At 54.6% G+C, this 25,177-nt stretch overlaps 1 protein-coding gene across 4 annotated transcripts in view; it reads right to left on the bottom strand.

Annotated features, from left to right (window-relative positions):
• DNAJB6 (DnaJ heat shock protein family (Hsp40) member B6) overlaps window positions 1-25,177 on the bottom strand; it is a 90,224-nt gene that overhangs the window by 2,780 nt on the left and 62,267 nt on the right. For 2 of the 4 annotated variants that reach the window (XM_070618084.1, XM_070618085.1), the window contains exons 9-10: window positions 18,325-18,537; window positions 9,974-11,460 (exon numbers count right to left, since the gene is read on the bottom strand). In XM_070618084.1, the coding sequence (XP_070474185.1) occupies window positions 11,378-11,460; window positions 18,325-18,537 (296 nt within the window). In that variant the 3' untranslated portion in view covers window positions 9,974-11,377. Of the gene's footprint in view, window positions 1-9,973; window positions 11,461-18,324; window positions 18,538-25,177 lie in introns of those variants that run through there. The other 2 variants (XM_070618082.1, XM_070618083.1) reach the window with 1 other exon arrangement.

The following is a 25,177-nucleotide window of genomic DNA, read 5'->3' as shown; positions in this document are numbered from 1 at the left end:
GCACATTCACAGTCCAGGTTAGAACACGGACACGCCTTCCCAGGGGCCCCATCCACCCCCACAGATGACAAGGGGATCTCAGGGAGCCCAGGGTGGCAGTGGACGGTCAGCTGTGGCAGACTGCGGGTAGGAGAATGAAACGGGACACCTCCTTCTCCCCGCATTCCTGGACTCGGCGAGGGTGACGGGTTAGCAGAAAGTCTTTATGGCTTGACCGGTCCCCTGCCCAGGGAGCTGCTGTCCGTCCCTCAGACTTCTCTGCTTCTAGGGCCCCCTCCTCTATGGAGCAGTCCCTCCTTAGCACTGCCTCTGTCAGGGCTCTGAGCAGCAAGACTGCCCTGCAGACCCCGGACTCTCCCTTCTGGCTCCTCTCCTGTCACACGCATCTGTCCGGCCTGCTCGGTGCCGGCCCTGAGTGGACGAGCTGGCGGGAGGCCTGGAGCAGGTCACCATGCTGCAGCTGGTCAGGGAGGGGCACTCCCCACCCTCACAGGCTCGTGGATCTGGGTTGGCTCCTAACTGGGTGCTCCCAGAGGCACCGTCCAGGGAGAAGAGGGACGAGAAGAAAGGGATTCGGGGGCAGGACCCACATCCGAGGTCTATGGCCTCCTGGAGCCAGGGTGATGGGTCAGGTAGCAGGTGATCCTACAGGTGACAGGTGACCTATGAGGTGACAGGTGACCCTCCAAAGCTTCAGGAAGACAGAGAAGTGGCCAGTCCTGGAGCAGCAGCCATCTCCTGCCTGAGGGAATGGGCACCCGGGAGGCTGCCTTGCTGGTTCCCCACCTGGTTCCCGCTGCTCCCATTGTCCAGACTCAGGCCTGAGCTCAAGGACCTGCGATTGGTGTCTATTCACTGCGACTGTGTGACTTTGGGAGGGGGCTTTCCTGGGGTCAGCCTGCACTGCTCACTACGGACACGGTCCTTGGAACAGGTCGTCACAGGCCTGCTCCAGTGTTGCTCACTCGGCCAGGCGAGGTGACAGGAAAGCAGCCCTTCCGCTCCCCTCAGACCGTCTGTGTCTGCGCTCAGCAGCAGGTCCAGACTCCGGTAGTTGCTGGAGGCTGCCACAATCTGGTCCACCCACCTGCCAGCCTCACCTCCTCCTACCTCACCCCAAATCCTCCACTTCCACAAGTTCACCCTCTTCCCACTTCCGCCCTGCAAGCCCACAGCTTGGCTCAGGCTGTTCTCCTCACCTGGACTGCCTGCCCACCTCCGCCCACCAAGACCCACCCACGAAGCTCCTCAACCTCCCACCAGCAGGTGTCCCTCCTCTGGATTCCTCCTGCACTGTCCGCGCCCATGACCAGGGGGCCTGAGAGAAGCGGGGCTGGGGTGACTTTTCCTGTCTGTGGACAGCACATCTCGTTTCCTCTGCAGAGTGGGGCTGCAACTCATACAGCTGTGTCCGCGACCTGCCTGGCACACACTGGATACACAATTAGCATTCATTGGACGGATGGATGGATGGATGGATGGACGGACGGCAGATAAATGATGAAGGATGGAAGATGGGTGGATGATGGGCAGGTGGGTGGATGGGTGGACTGACCCACCATTGCTGGCCCCTCCTCCACTAGACCAATTAAGTGGGGATCTGAAAAGAGCCAGCAGCAGAAGCAGGCCCAGGAAGACTGGAGGCCAGCCTGGGGTCCAGCTTTTGTTGGTCATCTGGAAATTAGGCCTGCAATTCCTTGCACCTGCAGTTACCTTGGGAAATGGGAATGTGGAAAGAACTATGTTGCCTTCTCATGTTACCTGTACAGCCCTGTTAGTTTTTCGGAAAGGATTTTAATGTCTCTGGGCCTCGATAGCAAATTGACCTCACTCTCACAGCGTAAACATCCCACTTGCCTGTTGTCACTATTGGGATGCCCTGTGCCCTCCTGTGCGATGGGGGGTTCACAGGCTAGAGCTTCTGCTGAGTCTCTGTCTCTCATACACGCACACTAGGCCCAGCCCAGCACCCCAGAATCACTCTATGAGTCCTGAAATAAGCCTTTGTTAAATATGTGTATTTCTTATCTGTCCCTTTAGACAGGTAAGATGTGAGATCTGGCGTGTCCTGGGATGTGACTTCAATGGATGGGACTCAAGAAAGATCTTAAAATCTTTGAGTTCATGTTGAGACTAAAAAGAGAAAGTAATTGATCACCTTGGGTATCCTTGGAGGAAGCCAGAGAACCAACTGATTTTTCTGAGAGGTGGTAAATAGGGAAAGACGCAGCATTTATCAGCCTTTTTCTGTACTTCAGGGACCCAGAGAGGACACAGGAAAATTGGTCTTTATAGAATTCCAACTGAGAATGCAGAGGAATAATATGTTAACTACTTAGAGACAAAATGATACAATGTCCCGGGTTTGCTCTAAAACACCAGGGGAGGGGAGGAGACCGACAACGCAGATCCGACAGGTGCTGACAATGGTTAGAGCTGGGGGAGGGGTCATCTCTACCACTGTCCACGCCAACACACACTGGGTATGTTTAAGCCTTTTCACAATAAAAGGTAAGAACACACAGATTTAGGAGACACGACAACTGAGTGCAGTGTGTGGTGCCGACTGAAGCACGGTTTAAAAACATTATAGAAATCCTTCTGAAGATGACCAAGAATTAGGTGGCGCTGGGGGATCATCACTAATTTCATGGGGTGTGATAACAGTACCGAGGTCATGCAGGAGAATGGCCCTTTATTTTGGGAGATGATGTACCTTAAGATGGTCTGCAAATTACACACACACACGCACACACAAAACTGCCAAATCTAGCTACTTGTCTGTATGAATTGTCCATACTACAAAGTCAGGAAAATAAAAGCCCAATAGAACTGAGACCCAGCACGGGCAGTCAGCAGAACCGGGTGCCCCTCGACCCCCACACGCCTGCTGTCCTGGTGACACTGACACAGGCCCTTACTCTCGGCATCCTGGGTGGGCCAGCAAAGCACAGGTCGCCCACCAGGCTGCTTCCTGCCCCTTTCTGCTGGGGAGGCCTCCATCACCCTGATGAGCTCCTCCTGGGCAGGGGGCTGGGGGCCAGGGGTGACACCACAATATTCTGGTTGCTTCCCATCGCTCAGGGGCCAGTCGGAGGCAGCCTGCTTCCTTCCAGGACTAGTCCCATGGACGGGATCCTAAGAGGGGAAGATGCTTCCTCCAACGTGGGTGGGCTCTGAAACTAAAGATGCAAGAAGAATCTCCAAACGCCCTACGGAAGGGCTGCTGCCGTGGCTCTTGACGCCTGGGATCCCAGAGCCAGCAGCCACGGAGCAGCCAGCCTGCCTCGCGGCCCATACACACGAACGGGCACTTAGTTCTTCTGGTCGGTCGGGAAATTTCCCTGACCAGAGTGATCTAATAGGCTTCCAGAGGCCTCTGGAGGCTTTCTCACGTCAGGGGGCTCAGGCCCTCCATCTGGGAGGGCTCAGCCCCGGGTCCGGCCCAGACGGCGCCTGGCAGGTAGGAGGTGCTTGCTACGTGAGATCCGTACAGCCGCGGCCTCAGGCCTTCGGTGTTTAGCCGTGACCATGGGCAGGGGATGAGGGGCCCAGCTGAAACAGAATGGCCCTTGCCCGGAGATTTGAGGATGGGCAAAACCACAGCCTAGGTGCCGAGGCAGCTCTATCTCCCCAGCCCGTCCTGAGAATGCAGAGGTGTGTTCACCCAGCTTTGTGCAAAGTACCAGAGGTCTGTGGCTGGGAATGACAGCGTGAGCAGGGGGCAGGAGCAGAAACCTCGCATCCATCGGATGGCCCCCTCGTCCCTCTGTGCACTCTGGGACTGCACCTGACGTCCTGGAGCCTGTGTTCTCCTTTGTAAAAGGACACTGACGGCCGGGCTCAGGAGATGGCCAGATCACAAGAGTGTCATGAAGCACCGCCCTTGGCGTCCCCAGACCTCGAGCTCCCTAAGGAATGTGGCATCGCAGGGCCGCCTGCGCTCTGGGTGCTTCTAGATGCCACCAGCTCCTCCAGGGGGCAAACCCTGCCTTCCCTGCCTGCACAGTGGCCGGAGCCTGCCCTGCGGGGCTGCTGACCAGGGCTTAACAGGCGAGAATAAGGAAACGGGCAGGCGTCCGAGATGAGAGGCCCCGCCTGTGCCGGCCTCAGTGACAGGCAGCGTTTCAGAGGCCTGCTTGGTGGACTCAGGGTCTCACTCCTGCCCTGGGTCCCTGCCCTCTCCAGGCTGGGTCTCCCTTGTGTAGAAAGACCTTCCAGAACTCGGCCCGTCGTTCAGGAATAAAGCCAGGATTTCTGCAAGCCAGGCCCCATCCCTCCAGACCCTATTCATCAACCCACCTTCTCGGGAACAGGAAGATGCATCGTCCTGCAGCATCCGGGGCCAGCCCGTGTCACTGTGTAATGGCTAGTCGGTCAGAGAAACAATAATTTTTATGCCATAAAAACTGAATTCCGTTTGTTCACAAGAACGAACGCTGTTGATCAAGCAAAAAACTATAAAACCCCCAGAGACAAAAGCCAAGAATGAAGCCTGATGCCTCAGCCGCTGGCAGGCTGTGATCAGTCACGTCCATCGTCCAGGGCAGGGGTCGCGCTGCTTACCCGGAACCCCCGGCCTGGCGCAGCAGGCGAGGCAGCTGCGGGGCGTAGGGAGAGGGCGGGTTCTGGGGCCTCAGGAGGGGATGCCGCCACACAAGCAGAAATTCAGCGCAGCTGTCTTTGGTAAAGCAAATCCCGCCCCTGATGTGTCCACTGTCCACACTGACAGAGGGCCGGAACCACCGGGAACCCTCCTGCTGCCTCCGCGCTGCAGTAGGAGCCACCCCGCACCTGGGCTGGGCCGGAACTCATCTGTGGGGTTACTGCGTGACCTCTTCTGGGAGGAAGTTGGGAATTCTGAGAAAACGCTTGAGCGATTTTCTGACCAACACTAATGGTGCTGAGATGTGTCTGAGAAGCTGTCAGGTCAGAGGCAGCGGCCTGGCCCAGCAGTGATGAGCAGACCATCCCTTTGCCCAGACAGGGCTCTGCCAGGAACTGGTCTTGCGTTGGGCTGGCAGGGCCTCGCCCCTGTGTGCAATAACTGTGGTCAGTGTGATAAAGCTTCGAGACGTGACCATAACGAGAAGACGGACACCTGCCTTAACAGCATGGTCACCCCTAGAGTTGTCCTGGAGCCAGTGCCACACTAGGGCATCTTCAATGTGCACATATCCTAGAGGCAGGCTCCTGGTCACTCCCCACCCACACCCCAAGCCACTCAGACTCAGCGAGAACCATGTTGACTGAAACGTGTTGATGGGGCAAAGTGGGTGGCGATGGGCAAATGGGGAGCACCAGGTGCCCTGGGCGCAGGCAGGTGTGGACGTAATTCCCAGGTGACCTTCTGTGGGTGGCCAGTGAGAGTTGGAGGGGACAGGGCGGAGGCCGGTCCTAACCACGGAGGCCCAGGGAGGGGCCCGTGCCCGGCGTCCTCCACCAACACAAAGCCGCCCTGCTAGGGGCCTGGGACCCGCTTTCTCTCCACCCTGCCTTGCCCTGCCAGCTCCAGGGTGGGCAGGGAAAAGTCAGCGGGGAAAATCAGGTGCCCAGGATCCGTGGCCAGCTTTGAAGACCAAGACAGCCTCATTCCGGCCCCTGAAAGGCGGCCAGGGTGGCCCGAGGGGTTGTGCGCAGGCAGCAGGCACCGGGCACAGTGTCTCTCCCCAGCCAGCTGGCCCCGGGAAGGAGTGAGGAAAGTTCTCGGCTGGAGCCTCGGTCAGGCTTGGCGGGAACAGGCCAAGTCAGGCCCCTGAGGGCAACTTGCCCGGTGCCTGAGACCCTCTTTGGGCTGCAGGGGACCCCAAATTCAATCCTGCCCTCAGCTCTGACTCCCAGGCAGCAGGATGGCCCAACAGCCACCAAAGGGGCAGGAACAGAAACACACAGCACACACCTCCCCAGACAGAAACAGGACGTGTCCCCAAACAGATACCGCTGCAGCTTCCAACTCACGACACAGGTCAGAAGCAGCTCAGTGCCAGCAACCAGGCGCCCAGACGGACGAATGGATGACCGAGTGGAACATGGTCCATTCATACAAGGGACACGACTCAGCCTTAAAAAAGGAAGGGGCTCCTGACACATGCCACAGCGTGGATGAACCTACAGGACATCATGCTGAGTGAAATAAGCCAGTCACAAAGTGACAAATACTGCAGGCTTCCACTTATTTGAGGTCCCAAGAATCATCAGTCATAGACAGAACGGAGAATGGTGGGGGCCGGGGGAGGCGCATGGGGAGTTAGTGTTTAATGAGGACAGAAGTTCGGTTTGGGAAGATGAAGAGTTCTGGAGACGGATGGTGGTAACGAGTGCACAACAGCGTTACTGGGCTTAACAACACTGAAGTGTACATTGAAAAGCAGTTACAAATTTCACATTATGTGTATTTTACCAGGATAAAAAAATTTCAAAGCAGCTCGTGCATGGCAAAGTTTTGGAATAGGTGGTGATGGGTCCTTCCTCCACAGGCTGGGAGCCAATCACCCATTCCTTTCCTCAAAACATATGTATTTAGCAGGCTCTGCGCAAAGCGCTGGGCTGGATGTCGACCGTCCTGTGGAACAGTATGGGGGTGGGGGTGGGGGCACGCCAGGCACCGTGCTCCCTGCAGTAGAGGCCCAACGGCTGCAGGCAGGCTCTGGCTCCATCCCCGCTGACCCGGTGGAGGGAGGCCACTTCTAGCCCAACAGGCGAGCGAAGGGAGACACAAGACGCGAGTGCCAGCCTGGGCACTTGCATTTCCAGCGATGCTCCTGGCCTTAACCGACAAGGAGTGACTCCCGGGAGTTGGTGGGAAGAGCCTGAAGGGAACCCGGCTCCCTACAGTGGGAGGCAAAGCTCTCTCACCCGGCCCTGTGGGGTGGGAGAGGCAGCCTGAACCTCTAGGCCGGAGACGGGCCCTTCTACTCCTGGCCTGGGCTGACTCGCTTGGCCAGTCTCCAAAGGGCAGGGACCTCCCAGGAGTCAGCTGGGGTGAGAACATGGCCAGGGCGCCTGGCCGCCTCGCCTGGGCAACCTGCAATCCCAGCAGACTGCCTGTCAGGTCCCCTCTGCAGAGGCCCAGCTAGGGTAGGCCCTGGGGAAACACGGGTCCACACGGGCTTCTCAACGAGGAGGCAGGGCTGCCAGCGCACCCAATGAAGAGGCCCTCAGGCCGAGGGAGGGCGGTGAGAGGTCAGCCTGGAGCAGGTGCGATGGGGCAAGGGAGGGGCAGACCCACCCAGAAGGCAGCCAGACCCCTCCTCAGTTCATGGTGAGAAGAAACCACGGAATTCTCCAGGAACCCAATCTTGTCTCAGCTCCACAAGTGAGGGGACGGGCTGTCCACCCACAGGGCCCACCCCTCACAGGTGACCCCCACCCCCAACCACAGCAGGGCCCCACCCTGCCTCCTCCCTGGGCAAAGGACCCTCTGTGACTTCTTTCCCTCAGGGAGGGCCCCTCCACCCACCTACGGGCATTTTCTCTCGGCCCACTGGCTCTTGGCCTTGCCTGCCTTGGCCTGGAAACCCTATGACCGTCCAACAGCTGCTCACACCTGGCCCTTCCCAGCACTGGCTGCCTCCTTGGGTTGACCGGGTCCTGAGCTCCTGCCAGTCTCCCCCTGGCAGCGTGTGGCTGTGTCTCGGTCAGCTCAGCTGGGGCTGCCCTCTGTTCTTCCATCCACAGAGATGGCAGGACATGTTGATTTCATTTCACCTTCAGTGATTGACAGGGTGACGGGGTCAGGAGGGGGCTCGCACCTGGTAGGCACTGCCCAGGCCGTGTTCCCTCACCCAGCCGTTAATGCCTTTGCTCGGTGCTATGGGCGCCATGACGGCAAAGTGCTCCCCATGGAGATCGAGGTGGCACTAAAGGTCAAGGGGAAGGGGCAGTGGGCGTGGCTGCCACAGCCCCAGGACGTCCTCTGGGCCTGGCCACTGAGGGAGGCACCAGCCTGCCCAAGTGGCGCCTCGGGCCTTCTGCTTTGTGGCTTGCAGTAACCAGCCCAGGTGGCTTCTTGTCCACTCCAGGTCCACAGGCCACGCCGTCACATTGTGCCCCTCAGGCTCACAGGATGACACCTGTGCTGACTCGACCTGAGCACCAGCAGGGGCCACCCCAAGTGGGCCATGCTCCCAGAGACCAGTGGTCAACTGTGGGCCGGACAACCCACAAGAGGACAGTCCCTGGGTGGCACTGTGTGTGGCAGCATCAGATGGTGAGGAAGACCGAGAGAGGGCCTGGCACCCTGACGGGAGGCCCCGGGAGGTCTCTGTGCTTGCAACTCGGTGCAGAAACACCCCAGAGGCAACCTGGGTGACCAGGACCACCAGCAAGGGATGGAAACATGAATGTGCATTCCAAACGTGATCACTCTTAGGACTCCTTACTTTCAGATTCCAAATAAAACCTCATTTTGGCAAAAGCAAGACAAAATTTGGTATGATTATTAATGTTATGGTCCCATTTTTTTGAGCCTCTGAACAATCCTCTGAGGGTGTTTCCCCGTGGATCGAACCGTGTCGTTTTCCTGGTTTTGACGCTCCACTTACACTGGGGACCCCAGGTGAGGGCATGCCGGACCTCTTAGTACTATTTGTGCAACTTCCTGTGAAAGTGGAGGCATTTCAAAGTAAATGTTTAAAAGTATTTGTCTACAGTGAGTTTTGCAGCCCTTAATCCTCCTGACACAGGGGAAAGAGGGTAACAGAGAACCCCGGGTGGTGTGAAGGACCAGGATCACCCTCCGTGCCCAGTCCCACAAGCTGTCCCCAGAGGGGCCCTTGGGGTGAAGAAGCTGCAGTTGGAGGCTGGGACCCCACCCCACCCCCCACCCTTCTTTACCCTTCGCCACCCTTGGATGTGCACCCAGCACCCAAGAACCACCACCTGGAAGATCACGAGGCCATGCACAGGGCCCTCCTCCCCCCACGATCATTTCAACAGCTGCCACTGGTGAGCCACAGCAAAGTGAGAGCTACCTGTGTGCACACAGGTGCTGGGACCCCACCCTCCCCAACACCCAGCGCCCCCAGAGCAGCACCCTGTCTTCTGAAGACTCCCCCAAGTAGGAGGCAGTAATGATGAGCAGCCTCGCCCACCTGTATGCAGCAAACACGCCCTCAGGGCCATCCAAGCGGGGGGCCCAAGGGATGGGCAGCCAGCAGACACAGGTCTGGCTCGGCACCTCTGCAGGGCAGCTGCACGCCCGTCTTCTCACCTGTGAAGCAGGTACCTACCTCGTGGCCCCGGCCTCTGGGGCTGGGGAATCTCCCACTCTCTGAGGAGCAGGTCGGGAGCTGCCTTTGGACGTGAGTGGGCGCGCATGGCAGGGTCACGTGAAGCCGAGGGGCCTGGCTGCTTGATGAAAGCTGGTTCCGTGTGCAGCCTGAAGACATTCATGGCCCTGGCACCACCCCACAGACACAGTTCCTGTGTCTCGGGCCTCGAAGGACAGCGGGGGCCAAGTGCTAGAAACTTTCTTCGCGCCCGCAGAAATGCTTGCCTCCCTCCCCAGGTCCCAGGAGCAGTCAGATTCTGGCACGTGAGCAGCTGAGAGGAGCCCCACGCCCTGCAGCGCTGTCTGTGGAGGGCCTCACAAGGAGCGGGGATCTCATCAAGCCCTCTCCTGTATCGCAGGAGGGCCATGACTCCATGACAGGGCTGCAAACGTGGGGTGGTCTTGTCGTGCTCACTGTCTGCGGCCAGGACAGTCTGATAGGAATGTCCCTCCCGTCCTCTCCAGTGCTTCCATTAGTGTCAGCACGAGCTGTTGGTTTCACACAATGTGAATTCACAGTGGGAATGTTATCTTTAAAACAACATGTTCACCTTACAGTAACGCAGTCCAGAATCCAGCTTTTGCTCTCAAAATATCACTATCTTTCATAATTGAAATGGAGAAGAAATGCTTTTATTTTAATTACTAATAACAGTGCGACTGACTGATATGTATAAATGATGGCAAGTGAGCAGCAGAAAATTACACTTACATTTTATTTACGTCGGGAGCACTTAAAACACTGTTACGCTTTGATGGTTACATTTTCCACAACAAGCATTAAATAGCAGTCCACTCTTCACCCAACAGTCCATACCACCTCCCCACCAAAACCAAATAAACAAACAAAGCAAACTTCTCTGTAACCATCATCTTGAAACCACAAAGATTACACTCACTTCTGCCTTCCAAGCCCACGGCACTGCCACTAGGATTGGGCCCAAAATTTCCCAGGTTTTGCCTCTGCTAGATTAAAGTTGCTGGCATTTTCAAATCACATCCAAGCTTTCCACAGTACCCTCCCTTCCCAGAGAGCAGAGGGACAGGCCGCGCGAGCAGCAGCACTTCTGTTAGAGGGGGCAGGTGCTGCGGCATGCAGGGCGCAGCCAGGCGGCACCAGAGCTCGTCGGTGCTGAGAAAACCAAGGGCAGGAAGCAAGCTGCCACGCAAAGAAGCAATCACAGGACACTGCGGAGGGGCTTGCTGGAATAAAGCGATGTTTCAAAGGTGCCAACGTTTACAAACTAAAATACTTAGTGTACTTGCTCAATATCCGAGAGTGTGTGTGTGTGTGTAAATAAGTCATGTGTTTTTCCCCAGCATGACCTTAAACTAAGAGCCAGAGATGGTACTACTGAACAAAATTTTGTAGAATCCTGTGTTCATGCTAAAAAGAACAATTGTGGATTCCAGGAAAAAAGATGGAATTCAGCAAAAATTAAATATTTGAAGTAGAATTTGGACTACTTGGAGAGGATTAAAATTAAAACCGTAAATATATGGAAGGACTTTACATCTGAAATGACTCACCAGTGGGCTGGCAGGTTAAGCGAGCGGCCAGGTCACTCTAAGGAGCTGCTTTGAAGGTCTGGCTCCCTGGACTGAGAGAAAGTCCCCTTGAGGGTCATGATTCAGCATGGGATTGACGTCACCTTTAAGTCACCTTATACTCGACTACAGTCTAGTTTCAAACACTGTGCTGCTGCGAGGAAGGAAAGCCGTTCGGGGGATGCGCACTCAGGTACCGGTCTGCACCTCACCAGCCCTCTGCAGCCATGGCTGTGGCAGCAGGCTGCATGGCGCTGGACAGCTGAAAGAAGGAGCTGACTGCTGACCACGCTAGAGGAAACACTGTCAGATTTAGTGCTGGGGAGAAGCAGAGACGGTCTAGCGGGTTCTGCATTTCTGCCATCGCCACCCAGGACCATCTCTCCCGTCTCCCACCGTCCCTAATCTGGCTGATCCGTGATCAGCGTCCCCGATGCTGAGGAGGTGTGGTCTTGGGACAGAGGTGAAGCAGATGCCGCTACCTAACGCGTGCGCACAACCACAGAGCAGCCTGGGCGCCGAGGCTCGGGCGGAGCCAGCGCATCCGCCAAGTCCAGTCTAGGGGTGCCCTTTGGTTGACTTCTTCTTCTTCGACTCCTCTCTCTGCTTCTGCTTCTTCCTCTTGCCACCTTCTTTGAATCCTAAGAAAACACGGCTTGTGAAACACTGTGCAGAACAGCAGCTGCTCCCCCAGTAAGAGGCAAACACATTTCTTAACACTCCCCCACGTTAAAAAACAAAACACCACAATACAGTCATGTATCCTCACTTCCACCTGGGCGGCACCTACAGCTCAAGAAGCACATGGACTGACTTTCTGAACCACGCACTGGAAACCTGTAACGTTATCCAGAGTGTCACAGCCACGCAGAGGCTGGCATTCTCGGCCAGGCCCCTCCTCCACCCGCCCAGCAGCCAGGTTTACTTAACCCCTCTGCTGAGTCCTCACGTCTGTCTGAGGACCTGGCCCGGGGTCCCACCTGGAGACTGACAACCCTGTCCCCGACCTGAGCAGAGCTGGCTCCGGCTTAGGTGACAGGCCTCCTCCAGCTCTGGCCCGAGCAGAGTCCGCTCTGCAGGGAGAAGACTGCTGTGGATGTGGCTCATTCTCCCAGGTTCTGGGTGCTCAGCGTGGGAAAGGTGCCCATTTCCGACATGAGGACAGGACTTGTCCACTTTCCCTGTGTCGTGTGCTCAAAGCCAACAACTGCCTGACTGAGCCAAAGGAGAATGACAGACGGACGGGCCCTGCTCACCCTCTGGAGAATCTGTCCACAGAGCCCAAAATAAGAACTCCAGCTTCAGTTCTGCAGAAATGGCTTAGGACCGTGTGCTCAATCAGTCCTTCAGATGTGGGTGGACGAGCACACAGCTGGGTAGGAACCAGACCAGAAGTTGAATTTAGGTATCAAAAGATCAATTTAAATGGCTTGACCGGAACAGAACAGAGGAATGGAAGCAGACCACGTCACTGTGGGTCTGTGACTTAGTACAGGTGGGCCCCTAAGCCAGACCATCTAAAAGCATTCTTGAGATTTACAGTCTAAGGTGACACTTCAGAGCACAACCAATCTAGACAGAACTCGGCACAGTCTGTTAACAGGCGCCAGGGGTAGGCACGATGCTCATCCACCCACTCTGGGACGTCCCTTCTGGCAGCATCACAACCACAGGTGGACTGGGGCCCTTGTGTCCGTGAGATGGGTGCCCACAGCCGCTCATGACGGGATCTGGACCCGGGCCGGTGCCTGGCTGACAACCGCCATCTACCCATCACCAGAGGGAAGCCTGCCTTCCAAGGTGCTCACTGCCGCCGCGGCTAGCAGGGATGCAAAGCCCAAGGGCCTCTACCGAACAGGCTTCCAGGGCCTCTTCATTCCCATCTCAGGGAGGCAGAGGGCCCCACACTTGCCATCCCTCACCGACCACTCAACTTTGGCTGCTGTGCAAGTGCGTCAGAGGCCGCCCCTTTCCCAGGGTACCGTGCGGCCCAAGGGCCTGGCTGCCCAATGCAGAGAACAGGGGCTGCCACCTGCCAAACACTAAGCCACCAGGGCCACATGTTGAGGAAAGTCACCTTGATGTTTTGAATGGGGAGGAAGAAGACAAATGGCTAAGTGACACAGGTGCACACGGCATGATGCACGGCAGGGCGGGGCGGGCAGAAGGCCTCATTCACAGTCCCAGCCCAGAGGTGACTCCAGGGGGCCTGGGACCCAAACAGCAGTGATGCTAGGGTGCAACAGAGGAAGAGAGAACATCCCCCAAGGCATCAAAATGGGACGGAGCAGGTTTCGGAAGCTGGCAGTGTGCCCTACACCCTGATCACAGGTTGTAGGTACTAACAGAGGGTGACATCAGGAGGGCCACATGCAGTCCCAGATGGGTCTTCCATGGAGAAAACCTCCACAGCGATTGCTCCTGTGATCAGTCCCCAGGGCGGCTGTGAGGGGTGCAGGCAAAGGCCTTTTCAAGGAGGACATGGCCACCCCATGAACACGGACCGTGGACGGGGTTCAGAGACCTCAGCTGTGCTTACTTGGGCAACTCGACTGACTGCGGGGTTGAGTGGCCTCCTGGCTTCTGACTCCCTGAAGGCGTAACTTCCTAAAGGTCCCCCATGCAGGTAGACGAGCACAGCCTCTTTTCCTCCCCCCAGACTCAAGGACATGTAAAAGGAGCCGAAAATAAGAGAAAGAAAAACTGCTAACCGCCCAGTGACAAGGAATCTCTCCCATCCCTGATGGTCCTGCAGCCCCAGAAGCCCAGCGAGCAAGGTGAGAAGTCCAGTCCTTCTCTCGGCTCCGCGCTGTCCAGATTCTGATCCACGCGTCCCTTTATGCAACTGTCACTTTCAAATTCGAGTATGAGCACCCAAGGGCGGGAGAGGGAGCCAAAGCACCCGGAAGAACCACTGTGGGGTAGGCAGGCAGTACAAGGGCTGAGCCAAGGGCGGCAGACAGGCTCCTGGGGCGCAGATGCTGGCAGACCCGGTGACCCTCTCCTGCCTCCCTCGACAAGATGGAGAGCTCACAGCCCGGGCCTGACCTGGGCCCCACACCGCTTCCTCCAGTCATGAAATCCTCACACCTGACCCAGAAGGGACTGCGAAGCCCCAGAGCACACAGCAGGTGGAGCTGGGCTGAGCTGTCCTCCAGGGCCTCCAGGTTCCAGCCCGTGTCCCCGTGATCCACTGCGACCCCGGCTCCTTCCCGGAGACCACCTACTGTCACAGCATGGGGCCTGGGGAATCAATTCCTCACTCAAATTTCTCACTAAAATGCCACTTCTGCTACAAGGCAGTTTTAATGTTAAGACGACCACAGAAAGATAACCTCAGACAAACCAAAGGAATTCCGGCACAAACGACAAGACTCCCGTCCATGGAGCTGCTACACATTCCGTCCACCGGCCAGAAACGTTCCACCCGGCAGGCGCCCGCCTGGCAATCCCAAGCGGCCCCCAGCCACAGTCCAGGGCCCGAGGGGTGAAGATGCACACGCCCGACAGGCCCGCGCCGCCCACTGGAGCCCAGGCAGGCGGAGCTGGAGTCACCCTGGGCCACCCTCTCTCTCTGAGACAGTGCGGTTCAGGAAGCAACCCCGAGGGCCCGGTCCTCCCACCACTGCAGGGGCAAGTGCTCGCAGCTGAACCCAGAACAGGAAGTCTAACTCACCCTAGGAGCCCAGTCTGTCTGGTAGGAAATCCTCTCCAAAACCATGTCAGGAAACAGACGTTGAATGAAGAATCTCTGTCCCCACCTATTCAAACAGGCCCTACACACACTGCGTCTGCAGCAAAGGCCTCAGATGGAGGGGAATGGAGTGAAACATGCCCATGGGTCTGGGCACGAGGGGACACAGAGCACAGCTCTGCCGTGACTAACGCACCAAGCTGTGGGTCTGCAAGAGTGCGGCCGTGTCCACAGCCCAGGTACCCACCTAGGCCCACCCTAAGCCCACCCGGTTCTAGCCACTTGTGTCGACAAGCCTCGAAGGGAAACCCGAAGTCTACCTGCCCCGCCACCCAACAGGGCAGCTTTTCACATCCCCACCTTCACCAAAACCAACGTTAACCAAGGCCCTGACCCAGAACAGAGAATACAGGTGTTTATTAGAAAAAAAGACCTCCTTTCTAGTGTTGAGGAATCTACTCTCAGAGGTCACGATTCCAAAGAGCCCTGAGATTTCCGAGGCAGGCAGGTCCCCACGTCGCAGGATGAAAGGACGAGGTCAGGTCCGTGGGGAAGTGGAGAGCACACGGCTCCACCGCAAACCACAATTGCTTTGGTATTTTATTAAATTGGTCAATGTTTAAGTAAAAAACAACCAAGAAAAAGGAAGTCTTCCTGTCCCCCAAACTCCCTACAGAGGAAATGCAGTCGAGCAGCACCCGAGGCGGCTGTTCCCTTCGCTCCCGGCGGGTCTGGAACATCCGACACCTGGCAGCCCTACCTCAGACTGACCCTCACAGACTCCAAGAGTTCCCACGGCAACGACAAGGTTTGTTATAGGTCCCATAGAGAAAAAACACCTTCTAAAGAACTGCTGAAAGTTTTATAAGAGAAGCAGGTATAGATGCATAAGTTAGTTTCTTTAAAAAGACAAACTTCAAAAGCGGTCAAAGCCACTCCAGGTTAACTACGCGCATTAGCCCCGTGAGCGCCATGCTCCGCTTTGCACAGGGCAGCAGCTACAGCATTCCTGGGTGAGGGGCTTTCTTCAAACCACACAAATAGAAGCAAAAAAAGTTAAAGGATCAATTTTATTTCTCATTCATGAATTATTTTCATGTTGAATAATTTTAATTTTCTCTTTTAACAGTTAGATGTTCTTGACAGACCCACAGGATGTGTGCCATTCACAAATGAAAACACTAATCCTTTGTCAGCGTCTTACTGCAGGGTTCGCTGGCTCCGAGAGGCAGGCCCTATCCTCTCAGATGAAGCGGAGTGGGTCTCACAGGAGGTTAGTGATTTAACGTAACAGCATGTTCACAAAACACAAATGCCAGCAAGTCAAATCCAGATCACACTCACCCACAGCCACACCACTGCCAGAGCTCCCTAAACAATGACCGTTCGGGCTGAAAGAGAATCACCACTGCCTGCTTCGAACCACAGACATCCCCAGGTCCCTTCAGTTGCATCCTGACGCTGAATTATATTAGCTACACCACAATGATAGGAAATCCTCATACCAGCTAAAAATTCCACGTTTGAGGAGTGCCTCTCAAGCGAGAGCTCATTTTTAGCCTGAAATAGTGGCTTCCCAGAACTGCCAGGCTGCCTCCACCCCGCACTGTCACTAGCGGGCTCCAGGGCATCTTCGCCTAGCGGCTGGTTGAACAGCTAAAGCAGAGTGGGGGTACCTAACACTTCCTGGGTAACCAAGTCCCCTACTATGTGCTTCTTTTTAAAAATAATTACCCAAGAGGTGGCAATGCAGCAGAAAGAGTATTGCGTGGCACACAGACCACACTGGGGCACACAGGAGCCTGCCAAGGGCCATGGAAGTTTCCCCGAGACGAGGCTTCATGGGAAGTGGGACTCGCGGTGCTAAAGCAGGAGCATCCTGGTGGCGTCTGCACCAGGATGGACCCTGTTCCACATCCTTATTACTGCCTCGTGCCCAGACTCTGCAAAAGTGGGTGAAGAGCTGCAAGCGGATTCTGCAAAAATGCAAAACATTGTGCCAGTAGAAAGGAGAACCCCCAGATTACAGAAATTGAATCTTCTCCCCTAAAGTCTCACGTTAATTTCTGTTTTTCTACTAAATCCTACTTTCCCAAGATTCGCCAGTGGTGGCAAATTATCTTTCACTCAACAGGCATGGTCTTTGGGAATCCACAGCAACAGGGAAGGAGGGGCCTAATCTGAACTCAGTATATGCCCTTCGGGCCAGTCGGCTGGCGCTGGCTCCACGTCCTATTCCAGGAGGCTGGCTATGCATGTGAACAAGACTGCCAGGCAGGTCCATACCCGCACACCTTATTCTTGGGAGCTGCAATATTCCGTAGTCAGTAGGTTCATGGTGTCCTTCCAACCAAACGGACGTAGCCCATTAACTCACTGTTCAAACAGTATTTGTTCAGGAAGACTGAACTCACAACCGTGCCCCTTGCCAAGACCCCTGACAGCACACCGTCCTCCCAGCCTGCCCTAAGACCATTCAGTACCTGGAGTTGACAATAGATCCTGGGAAAATGTCCACACCCCCAGTCAAGGCAGAATGAGCTCCTTCTGAATTCATTTGGCCCTTCCAATTGCCTCTGTTTTCAATCAATTACACAGGAAAAGGCTAATGTCTCCAAATGGTCCATCTGCTTTTGTTGGCACCTCTCCACGGCAGAGCTGATGGCTGGGTCCACACAACCCCGGAGGGATCTGTGCCATGGCCCGAGGCCCCAGGACACTCACCTTCAGGTGGAGCGCACATTTCCTTCTGTCCTCCTCAAAACCCTAACAGACACCTCTGCTTTACCTGAGAAGGTCCAGAAGGGACTTTAAGGGACTAACTGCCCAATAGAAAGGTCTGGGAGTGGAACTTATTGCTTAGATAACGCTGCTTTGCCCTCAGTCCACAAAATTAACCTCATGATGTACACTTAGATGTCACCCTGACACAGAGGACCTAGGATCAGTATTTCCCTCCACCACATAATGTGCTATGGCCAACCTGGTGACTTCCAGAGGTGAGAATCAAGATGGCACAAATGCTTCAAACTAATGATAATTCCAATTAAATTTACTTTGGGCTTTAGAACTCAGTCAGGGTGCAACCCACATGCACAGCCACACCCTCAGAGATAATCCACAACTTTCTATGGTGAATTCACTTCAAAGACCCATCCTGGGCTCTGTAAAAAATGACAAGTCAAGAAGCTGGAAGAGGGCAGAGCTGGGCTCTGGAAAAATGAACAGCCGGTGCATCTAGAAGTGGAGGAGATTCAAGGTTGCAGCTTCACCTGGAGGTGTGGACCAGCACCCACCAACTTTACACCAGGACTGCACTCCACGGGGGCCTTGCTTTTCATCAAACACAAATGAAGGCAGAAGGGTGGGCAGCACATGCCAAGTGTCTCAGTGCTCAGACGAAGGTGCCCGCCAGCTTAGGGAGTGGCCAGGCACGTGTCCAGTCTACGGTCTACATTCCCAGATCTCAAGCACTAAGGTGAAAGTTACAGAAAGGAGCATTTAAGGTAAAAGCAGCACCTAGCAATTCTGTGGCACCTGTGATCCTTTGCCCAAGACAACACACTTCATACCAGCATTGAAGACTGGCACCCTGCTTTAATCGTGGGGGTCTCGTGGGAGGTAAGCCGAGAGCCAGGGCACCTCCTCCAGCCGCCGTTGGCTCTGACTAGCCTCTCGCCAGCCCCTGCTCCCACCCGCCCCATTCAAGTCAGGACACAACAGCACAGGAGCGATTTCTGTCCTCTCTGGCCTTGGGGAGGAAGGGAGGCATCCCCTTGGGGATGCTCCACATCAGTTTCCCTTTGCACACCTGCTGAGAACATGGAGGGATCCCAGTTGCTCGTGGCCCGATGTCTGCCTTGCTCGTCCTCGTCCTCAAAAACATAGTGAGATGTGTGTTTGGGTAGAGAGGCAGGCCTGTGCGACCTCAGCGAGCGGACGCTGGTGCTGGCGGGCTGGGAGGGCAGCGCATTCTGGCCTCTTCGCCTGCACTCTTCCTCGAAGGCGTCCTCGTCTGCTACACCTGAAAGCAAAAGATTGGAGAGAGGCATGAGCTCGCACTGCGGGAGGGGTTCTACTGCTCGTACAGCAGCACTGACGGGCGAGCACCCTTTCCTAGGTATTCACCGTCTCTACAGCCACCATAGTCCTGGAATAGGAGAAGGAAGAAATTATTCTATTTCACCAATTGCACTATGGAGGTCTGAACTTAACCTTCCAAGAGAGAAGAGAAAAAAAGTTACATAGGAATCAAATGGAAGCAGCGGCTCCCCCGCCCTAAGGCACATGAATGATTCCTGAAAGCACAATCGACACCTCTCCTCCAAGAGTGAATGCATCCTGCTGAAAGAAGCAGTGGGGGCTGGACTACCTGCGACAAACCCATTGTCAAAAAGCCCGGCCGTGTTTCCCTGGAAGGAAAAGGCTCCAGATCCAGCCATCGATCTCATTCTCGGGCAGCTTTAATTCTAGAACCTGTACACGCAAGACTTTGCCTCTCCATCTAACGTTAACGTGAGCCTGTTGTAGCGGAAGTGGTGCCCACTTGTCTGCCTGCTCGGACACGAGCGCGCAGCTCTAAGCTGAGGCCCCGTGAGCACTGGCCGCCTGTCAGTCAGACACACACTAAGACAGAACACTCCTCATCGCTCTCAAAGTTGTGTTTCTATTGATCTTTTAAAAAACAAAGTTTTTCACATTAGGTGGATGCTAGGAATAAATTAAGAAAACAAACGATAATATTAACTGAATGATTTCAAATCGCATCCTCCGAAGAGCTTGTGATTACCAGTCATGTCGTGGGTATGTATGCTCGAAGTCCAATAACAAAACTGTTTAACTATCCATCTGATGGAACAGTGAAACCAAAAGCGGTGACCTTTCTTGTACCTTGTAAAAACTCTGCTCCTTAGGGGGAAAGGTAGAAATGTCAACTGCTCACTGGAAGACAGAGTCATCAAACACTACGACATCCAGTGCTTAAAGTTCTGAGCCCCAAGCAAGTGAACTGAAAGGTTGCCCTCTCTTTCAGTATAGACTGAGGCAGGACACCCACGCGCACTCTTCCTCAATCAAGCACAGCACCAAGTGTTACCCCAGATGCTGGCTCTCCTCCCATTCCCACTTTCCCTCCAACCTTTAAGGAGCATGCACTCATTGAGATACTCCTGAAATGAAACATGTTAAGAATACACTACTGTAGAGGTTTTCACAACTGTAGTTGTTCGGACACCATTTCTCAGTACCTGAGCGGCAGTCATTGTGCTAGGAAAAGAGACACACGGTGCCTTTCCTCAGGAGCCTGGCTCCAATGAATCGGGAGCATTATGAACCTGTATTTCATCGATAGAACTCTGGAGCTGCAAGGACCGCCCCCAAACCCTCACATGAAACCCTGCTCTCGAGTTCCTAGGAGCATTCCTCCTCAAACAGGAGCACCGGCCACTGGAGACCATGATGAGCGTGCTGGTCTAGGAAGGGCACTTTTAAGAGATTCTCACCCACCCACACCAAGCACAGAAATTCATTCTTGAGAAACACTAGGACTTCAGATAGCCTACATTGTATAGTTTGCATATTAGAGGTTTTCCAAATTAAGTCTCAAGTTCCTCTTATAAAACTTCTGAATCCCCTACAGCACTGGGCACAGCAGGCACTCAAAAAAGGTGCTCGATTGCTTTCTGGAAGTAAGACACCACGGCACTGCAGCAAGACTCGGCTAAGTGCAGGCCCCCAGTTCTCATCTAGTGCACCAGTCACACACCCCCATCCTTTGGATAAAAAAGAAACAAATGTTATTTCCGGAGCTGTTTAACTAAGCTATGATGAATAGCGTGCAGCAGATCTTGGAGCTGGGAAGGAATGCTTAGTAGTCTGTGCACATGGCCTTGGCAGACCTGCATGGGATGTCTACTGACACAACTCCTGTTAACAGCCCTCCGGAGGACACCCACCACACCCCCAGCAGGCTTCTCAGAATCAAATTTAACGACTGAGCTGAGAGGAGACTGAAGCCCTAGACCCGGTGGTCATTTTGGTCTTGGGCAAGCGCTTCATTCAAGAACCCATCTGCTCGCCCGTCAGATGAACAAGGGGGCCTGGTGGGTCCGAGACCCCCTCCTCTCTAATGTTCTGTGACCGCTGAGTGAAGGAAAACGACAAGGACCAACTGTGTCCATGCTTTGCACCCACACGGAGTGTCCCTGCAGCCCTGCCCTGCAGGAGGAAAGTGCAGTGAGCACGAGGTTCACGGAGCGGAGCCCGGGTGGGGGGCGGGGAGAGCACTCACAGGCAGGCCCACCCCTCGAGGGGTCTCTAGGGAAAGGACCCAGCAGGAAGCTTCTGGATTCCCAAATACATGGATCCCTTTCCAGGGAGGGGGTCCCAGGAAGCTGCTGTTAAGAAACTGTTATGTGGCACTTTACTTCAAAATCTGCATTTGAAGTGGTGGGAGAGAAGGTGGGAGGGAACCCGTGGCCCCAGCACCCGCAGGCTCCCCTGGCTGCAGCCTGGGCTCACCCTCCGGTTCTGGTTCGCAAACTCCAACAGAAACTCAGCAGTAAACATTATCCAAGGCACACGCTCAGCTTCTTTCCACCTTGGAAGGAAGAAGACAGCGGATCCTGTGTAAATACGGGTGGGAAGTACTGAGACTCCTTGCTACTAGTCCTCCACTCCCTGCCTCTAGCAGGATCACACCTAACAATTTTGACGTGATTTTTAAACAGCACAGCTTGTGAACAAGTGTAACATTTGAGAAACAACTGCTGATGTCTCAGGGGAGTGACGCACTGCACTGAACACTCAACACCAGCGTCTTTAAATCTGAGTTTGGCTCCGTGACCCTGACAGCGCCGAGCTCGGCAGACGTGGAGGTGTGTGACGCGCGGTCGGTGTCCTGGGCGCTGGCGGTCTTCAGCTGTGTCACTTACCTCACCAGCAGTGGAGGTTCCACACCCTAGGCAAACTCAGAGCCCAGTCTTTCCCATCAGCCGTTCAGTCACATGCCAGAAAAAAGAGGTGGTATTTTCCCACACATCTCACTTACAGAAAACCCAATCTCACAACTGTGTGTCGTCCGGGGTTCTGCATATGCAGTCAGCTACAAATGAGACTTACCTCCCACATCAAGGAGTAAAACCTATCTGAATGGAGAACTGCGGGGCTTGTTTCCGTCCTTTACTGTGCAGAGGAAGTGGTCATCTGCTCTTCTCCACGAGGGGTCTTCAGTGGAGCCAGCTTACAAGTTAGAAGGCCAACGTAGGACAGGAGTCTTCAAAGTTCTCCTATTTCAGAGCTTTGCTGATCAGTCTAGGGCTAGACAAGCCACTGTCTGGGTAAGAAATGCCAGGCTTGGGATATGGCTGCAATCACCCGTTTTCTCTTTACTAATCCACCTACTTTTCTCAGGCCTGCGACGTGCAGACACATACTGGCTTTCACTCAGAGCCACTTGTACGTTTTGTGTTTGCTGTCTGGTTAGAAAATAAAATAGTCACTAAGATGGTAAACTTGATATTCTGAGAGCAAATACCCCAAATATACAAACAGAGAAAACAGACACGCTCCACGTGTAAGGTATTTCGTCATCTCCCCAGACTTTGGGCGAAGGCGTTGTGTCTCCCATTCCTCTTGGATCCCGTCGCACATTCAGCGTTCAGAAGGTGATCCAATCACTGACTAGAGAGAACACGCCATTTTAGAACTGACAGTACCCCGGGGGGACACGCACTCTCCCTTCTGGGGGAGAAAGCCCTGGCCTTCAAGCCAGGATCCCAGTGAGATGGACACAGCAGGACCCAGCTCTCCTGAGCAGCCCTGCAGTTCTCACCGGTCTATCCCATCTGCTCAGTGGAGTGTGCTCTGGCGAGCATCTCGGAACCCCTCCCATGCTCACCTGGGCTGCTCTCTTCCCAGGAAACCCAGCCTTCCCTGCCTTTCCTCCTGGGCAAATCCTAGCACCGTCTCCACTCCAGGCCTCTCTGTGACACTTGCTTCCCTCAAGTCCTAAGGCACATTCTCTGCAGGAGGAATTGCTGAGTGGTCCAAGCATGTAGACAGGGTTGAGAGCTCAGCTCTGGGGTTAGGTCTCCATGGTGAGCCCATTCAGAAACAGTGGGAGGACACACAGCTGAGCACCACCTAACTGTCCTGGGTGTCACTGTCTTACTTACCCACGTGGTTGACCCTTGAGGAGGACACCATGACCTCTATGCTCCCGCAGGCCCCGCCATGCCACATTATGAGCTGCAAAGGTCACTGACCCCAGAAGTTTCCCCATAAAACTTTACAGTGTCTCAAGTACCAGGAAAAATGATTGGGGGTAAGGAAATAAAGATGAAATAGAGAAACAAAGATGAAATTATTTCTTTCCCTATCTAAAACTTTTTGCCAGATACTTTCTGGAAAGAATCACTCCACATTCAAGCTCTCTTTGAGCCCACCACATACACAATGTACTACCAGGCACTGACAGATTAATAGAAAATAGACCACCATCCTTAAAAGTGACACTTAGCTGTTGGTGACATATACATCGCTTGGCTTTGTCTGAGAAAAGGGGGTACAATGCTGGTTTTAATGAGATAACCATTACAATAACTTCGAGCACTGTAACTGCTGCTCAGGACCAAGGGCATCGGCCGTCCCTCCAGCTGCAGCCGCCTGGGGACACTGGCAGGGGCTCCAGTTCTCACCACCAGGCCGGTGCCCGTGCCTCCAGCAATGACCTGCACCACTGACTGAGAATGAATGAACCAGACCTGTGCTGCCCACTGCCTCCCACAGCTTTCGAGTAAGAGATGAGAAGAAAAAGGGCAGGTGGGGAGGAAGTCATTGCAGCCGCAGACAGACAGGACTGGACAGTAGAGAGGGAAGGTCCCAAGCATCAGGAACAAGGACTGCCTGCACCCTAACAAGTACTTCTGAACTTCGTCCTTATCCGCAAGGCCTCCCATGTGCCCCAAGTCCTGCAGGATCCCAAGGCCAGAGGAATCTGCTTCACGTGGTCAACAGGTTTCTGCATCGATTCCAAGGACTGAGTCTGTCCTCTTATGCTGGAGAAGGATGCAAATCCATATGAAGGCCCAGGAGCCTGGACCACTTGAGATTCACACATAACCATCAGGCCACTCTGAATGCAGAGCAGGCTACAAATCATTCACTCCCGGCCCTCAGGTGCAGGGGGTGTGATCGGCTGGGGAACTGAGCCACTGAGCTGGAACCTTCCCTTGCTTCCCCGATGTTCTTTTCCTCTTGTACCCTCTTCCTACCCTGGCATCCAGCAAAGCCCCCTCAACTTTAGAACGGAAACTACTCAACTGCAAACCCTTAGCGCAGGCTCAATTCACTGCTGCCATCGAGCCCAACTCTGAGCTCAGTCACAAGTCCCTGCAGAGCAACACCGGCCTGCACGGCCCAGCAGGGAGGACAGAGTGGTGTGGGGGCATGAGCACGCAGGGAGGGAAGAGGCAATACTCTGCTTTGGAGGCAAAGCGTTCCTCACTAAGTACTTCGGGTCCTGAATTCAGACCGCAGATAGCGAGGAACTCCACATCTGACCCACTTTGACTCCCGAGTTTCAGACAGCAAGCTGTAAGAGTTCCGACAGGCGTAAGAAGATACTGTTGCCCCCAAAACAGCCCTATTACAAAAATAAACTTCTGACTCTCTGGTTCCTGACTTGGATGGCAAGTTTCTCCATGCTGGCGGCCAGCAGATGGAACGCTGCATGGGAAGTAAACAAACACCAAAGGTTCTCCTTGGCAAGAAATTTTTGCCCTAAAGATAATGATTGCTCTGGATCCAGACAACAACCTGCCTACCCTGCCCCAGAAAAAGGCATTCAGCCAGAAAGCACCTTACTCTAAACAAGCAGCCATTGACTCTGCAATATTTATTTTTAAAAATCAGGATCAGCCAGTGCCCACTTCAGGCACCTGGGACTGAAGACACAAAGGGCAAGCCTGCTTGTCTCCAGCAGTCCCCACACGTGGGGCCGCCACTGAGCACGGGTGCTCGCCTGTCACACTCAGCACTTGCACAACCTCACATGCGCCTCCAGGCCTCCGTCCCATGACAGTGCAAGGCGTGGTGTGAACAGTTCAACGGTGACGGAGGTAGACGGAAGTGGACGTCTGAAGAGTCGGCTATTCTCTGAACAAAAACATTGTCCAAGAAAAACACACTGCCCAGCAACAGTAGACTGCCAAGGGCAACAGTGTGTCCTCCTCTGAAACTGAAAGTCCACGTGGCACTCCACCACTGCAGGCTCACACTGACCCAGGCCACGCCACACCCAGCTCTGCACACAGCAGTTGCTGCACTGTGCACACTACACCCAACGTTACACAAAACGGGGGACACTGTGTGCCCCGGAGGAAGTCTCCCACTTCTTTGAGCTTTCACTTTCCTCATCTTTACAAGGAGGTTAAAATCCAACCACCAGGTTTGAGTGTGATGATGTACATAAAAGCACTTTAGAAAAATTCAAGTCCCATTACCAGAAGAAACGCTAAGGTCGAGATGCTCTTTGTTAAACACTGAGGGCCCTGTGACTGCACAGCCCTCCCTCACACCACCAGGAGGAGGGCAGAGGCAGCAGGCTGGACGCAGTGTCTCCGCGGCTCATTGTTGCAGTGTCTGCCTCTGGCCTGCTACCGCTG

This window comes from Equus przewalskii, chromosome 4 (assembly GCF_037783145.1).
Source record: "Equus przewalskii isolate Varuska chromosome 4, EquPr2, whole genome shotgun sequence".
NCBI lineage: Eukaryota > Metazoa > Chordata > Mammalia > Perissodactyla > Equidae > Equus > Equus przewalskii.
Note: the sequence above shows the minus strand (reverse complement) of the source record. Positions and strands in the feature narration are given on the sequence as shown.